Raw genomic sequence first — 10,150 nt, 5'->3', positions numbered from 1 at the left:
TCCTCTCGCCTGGGTTCCAGGGCGTGAAATCAGAAGCGAGGAGGGAGCTGCAGCCCCAGCTCCATCCTGACTGACCCTTGGGAGCTGCCCTGGAGAAGCAAAGGATGGAGTGGGCCTGGGAAGCTAAAGCCCCTGTCCCCCTTTAGCTGTGGTGTTGGTGGGGCAGTTGTGGAAGCTCGTGGTCCTGTAGCAAGAGGACGTGGCAGGCTCTGGGCACTCAGGCTGGCACCCCGTTTCCTTTAGCAGCGCCCTGGGTGGCGGAAGAGATGCCTGCAGCTGCATGACCCAGAGAGAGGAGGGGGCGCTCGCTTGCCAGGTGCAGGCAGAGGTGTGTTGAGAACTCCCTGGGAGAGATGGGACAAGAGCGTCCCTGTCTTGGCGGCAGTGGGAGGACCGAGCTCGTGGCGGGGCTGGGCGTGGGGAGGCGAAGCTGCCGCCTGTCTCTGATGGTGAGCAGCGAAGCCTTGGGGGTGGCTGATGGTCTGTGCTAGGAAGAGGCTAGAGACTAACAGGGTGGTGGCTACAGTGTCATCATGCAGCATTCTATAGCCTCGCCTGGAGTCCTCTGCCTGGCTTTGGTTGCCTTGTCTGCAAAGAGCCGAGGTGGGGAGAGAAGACAACAGGCCTGGGGTCTGTCCGGCGAGGAGCCAGCCAGCCGGGCTCTCAGTTGCCCTGTGCTGTAACTCAGGGATGCGAACAGGGAGTGCAGCATACAAGGACATCTTTTTCCATGTGACCCATGGAACTTGCTGCTGCAGGATGTTAGAGGCAAGTAGCTTAGCAAGAGTCAAAGCTGAGCTTAGTCATTGACAGGAGCACCATGGTGCCTGTGGCGAGGTCAGCGAGGCTAGGGAAAGCAGGGGCCTTGCTCCTCCTGCTCGTGGAAGAAGCCGGCGGCCAGGTGGACTCAGGAAGGAAAAGTCCCGCCTTTGGGGGATAGCGCTGCTGGACGGGGACTGCCCTCCTTCCCCTGGAGCATCCAGCACTGGCTGGGCTTGGAGACGGGCTGCAGGCTGCCTGGGCCAGCGCTGTGCTGTGGTGTGGGACTGCCGGCTGTGTGGACCCCACTCTGTGCCAGTGTGATGGGGGAGCTGAGCTCAGGGCTGCAGCCAGACTTCGCTGGAGCCTGACGCTGATGTGCCCTGGCAGGCGTGAAAATGCCGCTGACAGTGCTCCCGGCTCCCGGAGTGGGGTGGGCTGCGGAGGAGTGCTCAGCGCCCCAGTAAGCATGCCAGCCCACATCAGGCACATGGCCATGGAGGCGCGGGAGCATGGCCCCATCCCGCAGGCTCCCCAGCAGCAGGGGGCCATCCCGCCCTTCGCTTCATGCTCTGTGCGCTCAGGCAGGTCTCACGAGCGGCTGCTTGAGGTCTGCTGCACCGAGCAAACCAACCTCCTGGTCCCCAGGCCAGAAGCGGGGACTGGGCGACAGGGGATGGATTACTTGGTGATTCCCTGGTCTGTTCACTCCCTCTGGGGCACCTGGCACTGGCCACTGTCAGTAGACAGGATACTGGGCTAGATGGACTTTTGGTCTGACCCGTCTGGTCGTTATGTTCAGAGTCCTGGTGGGAACCACCCCAAGGGGCAGCACCAGCTCCCGCACAAGCCGTGCCACCCACCCACCCCGAGCAGCAGCCATTCTCCCAGCCGCAGCCTAGCTGTGGAACATCTGCTGTGATGAGCCGTGGGGTGCCAGGAGCACCCTGCGGAGCTAAGGGGCATAGGCTGCCAGAGCAGGAGCCTTGGCTGAAGCCAGGCCGGGAAGAAGGGGGCAGCCTGGAACCCCAGGGGTCTCTGTCCTCGCCACGGGCACCTCCCCAGGCCTGGCCTGCGTGCTGGGGAGACGTCGCCTGACGGTGCTGGCAGGCAGTGATGGAGCCAAGCGGAGGGCCCAGCACCCTTCTCCAGAGGCCCTGCACGAGGGCAGCTGGCTTGGCACCCACGGGCTGTGGGAACAACCTCTCTGGTGCGGGGAGCGAAGTCTGGGAGGAACAGGGGGGTGAGCAGCAGGCTGGGGCTAGTGAACTCCTGATGCCAGTGTCAGAGCCACCAGCCAGGGATGGGGTGGCCTCGTGTGTGTGCAGTTCTCTGGGGAGCTGCTGCTGGGGCAGAGCACATGGCTCCAGCCACCCATGGTGGGACCCTATGGGCTCCCTTGCAGGTTGGGGGGACTGTGCCACACCTCACGGCATTTCCTTCTAGCCTTGGCCCGCTTGGGGCCTGTCCAGGGGAAGGGGGCAGCAAGAATTGGTCGCTCTCAGGGCCCGAGGGTCCAAGGCCCCAAGGCAGTAAGTAAATGAGTGAGAAAGCAATGTAGGCTGCCCTGCATTGCACCCTGGGCGGAGGGGCCCAGCTCAGAGCCAAGGCCAGGCCTGTACCTGGGCCCACTGATGGGAGGGTGGGTCACTGCTAGGGGAGGGATGCTGGGCCTGGGAAGGCAGCAGCTATCAGAGCTGGATCTCTGCCTTGGGGCCTGAGGAGCTGGCTGGGGGGTTGGGGTGTTGACAGCCATTGGGACAGCAGGTGAGCCCAGGTGGACACCCTCTGCCTCCATAACATCAGCCTGACCAGAGCCTCTGCAGCTGGTCATGTGCCTTCCCAGAACGCCACCCGCGTGGGCTGGTCGTGTCCTCATGCTAGAGCCGCCGTGGGCAGATGCTGCGCTGGGGGCTGGAGACCTTTCTCTGGGCGGATTCACATCGCTTGTCCATGGCATTGGCGCTGGCCCCGTGCTCTAAGCTGCGGGAGTGAAGCTGACAGCTGGGAGCCGGCCACGGGCTAGTGGTGAAATGCTTCCACCCCTGCCGGCCCTGCTTGGTGTGGCGGGAAGGGGCTTAGCACGGAGGTTCAGTGGGTAGAGCGAGCTGGCAGAGCGCCATGCACCCAGCACTGGCGAAGGTGAGCGAGGATTCAGAACAAGCCCCTCTTAAGGATGGGGAGTGGCCAGGGACTGGCTTGCTGCCCCTCCTGCCATTCTTCCAGAGCCCTTCAATAGAGGCACAGAGCCCCCCAGGCTAGCCCAGGCCCCACCACAGCCAGGGCACTGCCTCATTCTGGCCTGGAGCACCCCCTGCTCTTCTGGGCCTGCACTGTGGTGCCCCTCCAGCCGTGCCCAAGCTGCATCCCTTTGCTAGATCTGGCAGGGGCTTCTCGAGCAGGAGCAGACTCATGCTGGCACAGAGACACAGGATGGTGTTTGTACAAATAACGTTTATTTAAACATGCAAAACAATGCAACCACGAGACACATCTTCCAGGAGCAGAGAGCCGGGCGGAGGTTGGCAGACAATGTGCCCAGCCCTGGGGCAGGAGGCCTGGTGCCAACTGGAGCACGTGACTTTTCAGAGCTACGCTACGATGGAGGAACCAACACCAGGGCCTGGGGCTGCACGTCTCGCGAGCACCCCGAGCTCCCCTGCTCCAAGGATGGGACACCGAGCACGGTAGCTCACAGCGTGGAAGGAGCCTGATAAAATCGCAGCCTCCGAGAGGCAGAGGGGACGTAGGGCAGGCTGGGGAGGGCAGGCCACCCGCTGGCTGGAAGGACGGACCTGCCCAGCTGGGCACGACTCAACAGAGCAGACAGCTGGCTGGAGAAGGAACTGAAATGTGGGGCTTGGCCTTTGGCTGCTGGGGACCCCACAGCGAGCAGGGTGCTTGGGGCTGGCTTCCCTCTCTGCTGGGGCCACGGCTGCTCTTCACAGAACCGCCTGCTGCACCAGCCGTTTCTGTGCCCAGCCCAAATTCCAGCCAGGGTTTGTGAATGAAGGTGCCAGCCACAGCAGCTGCTCGTGCCTCCCCTCTGCCCACGCCTAGCCTGGCCCTTCCTCTGCTGGGCCAGGGAGGAGAGAAAGCGGCTTAGAGAGAAGAGGGTCCTGGGTCCCCAGCAGGGAAAGGAGGCATCAGCTACCCTCACTAGGCGGCGAGCCAGAGAGCAGAGTGACGCGGTGCAAGGCAGCTGCTGCTCAGAGTCGACTCCCAGCTGAGCCCACCCATCCCGGCCGGGGACCGGAACACGGGGCAGATGTACCAGGAGCCCTGTACAAGGGAGCAGGGGTCGCTTAGAGCGCGCACAGCTCAAGAGGGCTTCGCAAAGGCCTCAGATCTTCCCTTCTAGGGTCAGGGTCTCCAGGTCAGCTGGCGAGCTGGCGCACAGCACCGCGTGGGAGACGCTCCCCTTCTCGACCAGGGAGGCCACTGCCTCGCCCACCTCCAGGTGACTCACGTAGCCGGGGCGCAAACGCTCCGGGGTTGCCACCCCCATGTCAATCTTCACCTGCAGGGGAAAGTGGAGGCAGTTAGGCCGAGGCCGTCCACCACCGGCTGGCCAGGAGGGGACGCCCTCACCCTGGGGAGGGTGGAGCAGAGTTCCTCGCCTGCATTAATACCCACAAACCTGCCCCAGCTGCAAGAGACCCCGTTACTTGTATCCTGGAGCCGGACCACACTGAGCCAGGCGCTGGCCAGACACATGGTGGGGCCTGGGCTGCCCAAAGGGGCTGTCAAGCAGCAGCTCCCATGAGCAGCAGCACTGGGCGCTTTTGCTGACCTACACGAGATGCCAGCCAGTAGGGGCTAGAACCAGGTCAGTGGGGGGCCAGGACTCGCTGGGCTAAGCTCCATTCCCCTCCAGGCCCTGGAGAGGGGGCAGGGAGAGCTGTGAGTGCCCCTCCACCCCACCCACCCCGGCCAGGGGGCACTGACCTCGTTCAGCTTGCAGGGCACGTCTGGGTACTCCTCCCGGACCACCCGGCAGAAGGCCAGTGCGCCCGCGGCCCCCAGTGTCAGGAACCCGGTGCCTGGCATGAGGAGACGCTCACCAGCCCCTCCTGAAACAGAGAGAGCCCGTTGGTAGCGATAGGGTGAGGGGTGCAAGCAAGGGGCAGCGGTGCCTGAAGCTGCACGCTCCTTGCAGCCCCGACTTACCAGCACCCCACAGCTGCACATATGGCAGCCCCTGCTGGCCCAGTCAGCGGCGAGGGGCACTGGCAGAGCAGGGGAAGGGGCGCAGAGGGTCGGTATCTCCCGTTGCCGGGGGCTGGGCCTCCCCTCACCTGTGATGAAGGTGTAGGAGCCGCTGGGATTCTCCTTGACCAGAGGGAAGAATGCTTTCCAGGACGTGAAGGTGCTCAGCAGCAGCGTTTCCAGGACCTGGGAGGGGGGACACGGGGCAGACACGATGGTTTTCTTTCCTGCAGCCGCGTCCCACCCTCCTGCCCCCATCATCCCTCCGGTGCAGGCTGCTGATCTGTGCATCCCGAGACAAGGCCCTGGGCCAACGGGGCCTGGCTGCTGCCCTGTGGAGACAGTCCAGCACTCTGGGTAAGCAAGTCCACTGCCCTGTTCTGGGATGGAGCCTGGGGCCGGGCCTGTTCCCTCCCGCAGGGGCCGAGCCTGTTGTCTCCACGGCACTCCCAGCCGGTACTGGCCTGAGGCCTTGCAGGGTGGCGCTACCGGGTTGCAGCTTCACAAGTGCACAGTGGAGTCTGGATCCCGGCCTAACTCCCTCAGCATCCCCACCGGCCCGCCCTGAAGGCTCGCTGCCGCCTCCTCCCCAGAGCCAGCTGCACTGCCTGCCCACACCCACCCAGTGGAGCTCCTGCAGCGTCTGAGTGTGGGGAGGCCCTCCCTGCCACCAGCTGAAGCCCAGCGACGACACCACGTCCGTGACCTTCCCGATGCTCTTCAGCAGGGCTCCCTTGGTGGCCTCTGCTCCCTCCTCGGACCCTGGAAGGATTTCAGCAGCGAGTGAGCGAGTGCCCCTGGGCTGGGCCCAGCCCTGCAATCACAAGGGGCAAAGAGAAGGTCCTGCGGGTGCAACCCAGCCCTGACCTCGCCGCAGAGGGCTCCACGCAGGAGGGTCCTGGCCAATGACGTGTCTCTCTCTGTCTGGATGACATGCCCTGCCCGCTGGGGAGCAAGTCTGACCAGGAGCCCTGGAGCAGGGGGAAGCCCAGCCTGCCAGCTGGACCTTGCTCGGGCATCACCAGCCTGAGTGGAGCTGGATGCAGCACCATGCTCTTCTAGCACGGCGCTACCAATATGCAACGGGCCAGCTGGCTTGAACGCTCCTCTCGGGCTCTTGTCCTCTCCTCCAGCGGGAGGAAGCCCTGGAATAAGGGGCTCCCTGGAGGGACAGCCTGACACCGAGTGTCTCCCCTGGGCACTGCTGTTATCAGCCCCACAGCTCCTCGGCCAGCGTCCCTGGGCATCCCGCTGGCAGAACTGCGGGCAGGCCTTACCCACGTCCCCGACGAGCGTGTGCAGACGGTCACGGGTTGCCGCCGGCACAAAGCTTCTCAGTTTCTCCAGCCTGGCTCCATCGCGGGAGACAACAGCGACTCGGAAACCTGCGGGCAAGAGGGTGGCGGGGAGACGCGGCCTGAAGCATCCTGCAGCCGGCTGGAAAGGAGCTCGCAACGCCTCTGCCCAGTGCTTCCTGGGCCCGGGACAGCAGCATTGTTCCGTTAGCAGGGCGGGGCCGCGGCTTGTCCCGCTGGGCGCCCTGGGACCAAGCCTGAGGTGGCTGCGCAGCTTGTGCTGGTGAGTGAGGGAGTCTCCGGAAGCGGGGAGAGCACCCTGGGCTAGGGAGGGAGACGCTCCGGGCCCCCGTTCCCCACTCCGCCACTGGCTCCCGGCCCCTTGAGTCTCCGTCCCCCAGCTGGGGTGGGGTACTAGCACTCCTCCAGGAGCGGTACGACAGGAGAGCAGGGGAGTGGGCAAGCTGCTGCGTGCTCCGGGCTAGCGCAGGGAGGCCCTGTGAGCCGGGGTGATGCAAGGACCCTTCGCCTTCCCCTCTGGCCAGGGAGCTGCTCTCCCGGTCTCGTGTGACCCGCCCAGCACCCAGGCCCGGGGCGAGCTGTGGCCTTGTGGCTCACAATGCCATGTCACGGGGCCTGTGCTCGGGGCGGATCGCTTGGGGCGGAGGTGGAGGTGCCCCAGATCTCCCCTGGGATGGGGCCTCCTTCACCACCGCTCTGTGCAACGTGTGCAAACCCGGCTGTTCCAGCACCACGCTCCTGCCAACCCCCACCGCAGGCTTCTGGTGCTCGGCTGGGCGTGGCGCTGTCAGGGGAAAAACACAGAGTCCTCTCTCTCCCCGATTCATGCCCCATCACATTGCCTCCAGCCTGTGTTTGAAGGGAGAGCCGAGACGTTCCTCAGGGCATCGCCCCGTGTCACGGAGTCCCTGGGCGATGCTCTGGAACTGCTCCCCATAAAGCCAGGCAGGACTCTGGGGAAGTCTCCTCTCTGGGAGCAGCCTGTCTGCAGGACACACAGCTCACACAGCTTCCACCTTCCTGGGTCTGACCTCGGAGCATTCAGCAGCCTCTGCCCCTCCGTGCACTTCCCCCAGCGCGTCCGCTCAGGCGGGGTCCTGGGGAAGCCAGAGGGTCCTGCCCCCCAACTCCGCAGTCAGACGTGACTCTCAGCCAGCCAGGAAAACAGAGGTTTATTAGACGACAGGAACATGGTCTAACACAGAGCTTGTAGGTTGAGAGAACAGGACCCCTCAGCTGGCTCCATTTTGGGGGGCAGTGAGCCAGACAACCACGTCTGCCCTTCACTCCATGTCCCAGCCAGCCCAAAACTGAAACTCCCTCCAGCCCCTCCTCCTCTGGGCTTTGTCCCTTTCCCGGGCCAGGAGGTCACCAGATTCCTTTGTTCTCCAGCCCTTTAGCTCTCACCTTGCAGGGGGGAAGGGCCCAGGCCATCAGTTGCCAGGAAACAGGGCGTTGGCCATTCTCTGTGTCCAGACCCCTGCATACACCTGCCCTCTAGGGCTCTGCAACGATCATACACCCTTATCCCACCACCTAGATACTTAAGAACTGCATAGGGGAAACTGAGGCACCCGCACACTATTCAGAGGAAACATTAAGAACAGTCCCACTTCGTCACACCCCGATACAGAGCAAACAGCTCTGCCCACGCTGGGCCCCAGCCGCCTCCCACCCATGGGTCTGAGTGGAGCCTTCTACCCATAAAACTAACCCTGGGCTGGAGGGTGCTGGTGTCCCCGAGATATTTGGGGCAAAGGGCACCAGAGCCAGGCTGCCGTGGGGTTAGCACTGGGGACTTGGGACTGTCGGGGGACAGCAGGGTTTATCTAGGCAGTGCATCAGGCTGGTACCTCTGAAAGGGAGTGGCTCTGATTTCTGCCCTAATCTGGCTTCCCAGGGCCCGTACCCTACGCAACAGCAGAACCAGATGGCTGGGAACCATCCCCTGGCGCCAGGGGGCGGACGAGATGGACCCTCACAGCTCTGCTGCCTAGAACTCCGCAGCTGGACCACGAACGTGGACGCCAGATAGGCAAGAGGCAGAGCTAGGCTCCAGCCAGGCAGAGAGGAGGCACAGCATGCAGGTGCAGGGCATAGGAGCGCCGAGGGCAGGCAAGGCACCCAGCATTGTGCCATCGCTGGCAGAATTCACACAGGCAGCTCTGCCAGGCCACTCGCCCCTCCTGCACGGCCGTGGCTGAGCTGGGAGCTGTGCGTGCCCCAGCCGGCCCATGCCCTTTGCTCGCTCGAGTGGGACAGACTGAGCAGCCTGTGGGGGCAGCAGGCAGGCCCAGCGGGTTTCCCCTGGCTCTCCCACAGGGAGGTCCCGGTCCCCACCCAGCAGGGTGCTCTCAGCTCAGCTCCAGCCCAGCGCCGGCCGCTGCCTGGCCAGGACACAATGGCATTTTGGCCCTGTTGCTGCCCCAGATCAAAGTGCCTGCAACCATCCAGGGGCTGCTCTTAGCAGGCAGGGGCTGGCGTCACCTGCTAGCTGTGGGTCAGGTCCCCAGCAGCTGGGGTCTAGTGTGAGTCTTCGCTCACACCGGGGGAGGCTCCCAGCATGGCAGCCAGGGGAAGCCCAGCCTGCATGTGGCTGTGGTTAGAAAACAAACCAACCAACTCCCCATCGTCACCCACTCCGCCGGCTGCCCCTACCTCTCTCCAGCAGTGACTTCACTATCCCGGATCCCACCGTGCCAGCCCCCCCAAGCACCACGGCCACTCTGTCCGAGGCAGACATCCCGGCGAGGTAACAACAGAGCCACAGCAGGGCCAGCCACCAACCGGGCTGTGGCTGCTCCCCGGCAAGGAAATAAGTAGGGAAGGTGCATACCCAGCTCCACCCCCAACTCCCACGGCCACACCCACCACCCACTTAGCCCCGCCTCCTGCTTCTGCCCCCACCCCTCCTTTGCCTCCTGTCTCACCCATTGTGTCCCTTCGGACTCAGTGGGCCTGAGACAAATGCCCTGCCGGGCCACCCTGGATGCCAGCACAGGGCTGAGTGCCTCGGCCAGTCCAGCCATACGCGTCTCAGTGGTGGGGCTCCCACCCCTGCCTCTGGGAGACGCCGCCAAACTGCCAGTCTCCTGGGGCCATTCCTCCCTGCTCTGCTCCGGCCTGTGTGGTCCATGCCAGCCCTCCCCTCGGCCTGGCAGTCGTTTAGCTAGCGAGGTCGGCCAGGCCCTCACAGCTCGCTCCCTCTGCCTGCCTCGGTGGGTTCCTCGCCAGCGCAGAGGTGCCTAGGGCGAGCGCAGCGCCCTGTCCACAATGCCATCTCCTGCTCTCTGCAGCTCCTCACTGCCTGCTCCCTCCTCTCCCGGCCTGGGCTCTGCATCCAGCTCCCCCTCTGGGAGTGCCCCAGGGAGCTGCCACCTCTGATCTGAGGCTCCTCGTGCATGTCGGACGCCTCCTCTTCTGGGCCGCTCTGCACAGACAGCTCCCCGGCGCGCCCACGGCTCCCTGCTCACTCTCTGGGCAGGGCAGCCTCTGACACGGGGCCACCCCGTCCTCCGGGATGCCCCCATTGCTGCACAGCGGGGACCAGGGGCTGCCATTGTGCAGGTGCTAACTCGGGGCAGGGTGGGTTCCTCTACACACCAAGACGCACTATCCTGTTGACTCCTTTGCCCTCTGATCTGTTCAAGCCCCAGACCCGGCTGCCTCTCGCTCCCGTTCCCACCACCCCTGCTCGTAGCTACCATCTCTGGGAGGCTGCTCCCCGGCATTGCGCTCCTCTGGCTTGCCCCTGCCTCCCCCTTGCCCCTGGCTGTGTGTCATACAGCAGGCTCCCAGCTTCCTCTCTGCTTCCCTCACCTCAACTTCTTCTCAAGCAGGAGGAGCAGCCATGAGCCGAGCTCCCC

At 64.4% G+C, this 10,150-nt stretch overlaps 1 protein-coding gene across 1 annotated transcript; it reads right to left on the bottom strand.

Annotated features, from left to right (window-relative positions):
- Positions 1 to 4,102: 4,102 nt before the first annotated feature.
- LOC144272688 (peroxisomal trans-2-enoyl-CoA reductase-like) lies at positions 4,103 to 9,027 on the bottom strand. The gene is made up of 6 exons (XM_077830951.1): positions 8,943 to 9,027; positions 6,246 to 6,353; positions 5,591 to 5,730; positions 5,058 to 5,154; positions 4,708 to 4,832; positions 4,103 to 4,279 (listed from the first exon to the last, which is right to left on the bottom strand). The coding sequence occupies exons 1-6, from the start codon at positions 9,025 to 9,027 to the stop codon at positions 4,103 to 4,105; spliced, it is 732 nt and encodes a 243-aa protein (XP_077687077.1).
- Between the last annotated feature and the right edge of the window lie 1,123 nt (positions 9,028 to 10,150).

The sequence above is a fragment of the Eretmochelys imbricata genome, chromosome 12 (assembly GCF_965152235.1).
Source record: "Eretmochelys imbricata isolate rEreImb1 chromosome 12, rEreImb1.hap1, whole genome shotgun sequence".
Lineage (NCBI taxonomy): Eukaryota > Metazoa > Chordata > Testudines > Cheloniidae > Eretmochelys > Eretmochelys imbricata.
The sequence above is the reverse complement of the archived record's forward strand: the minus strand, read 5'-3'. Positions and strand labels throughout refer to the sequence as shown.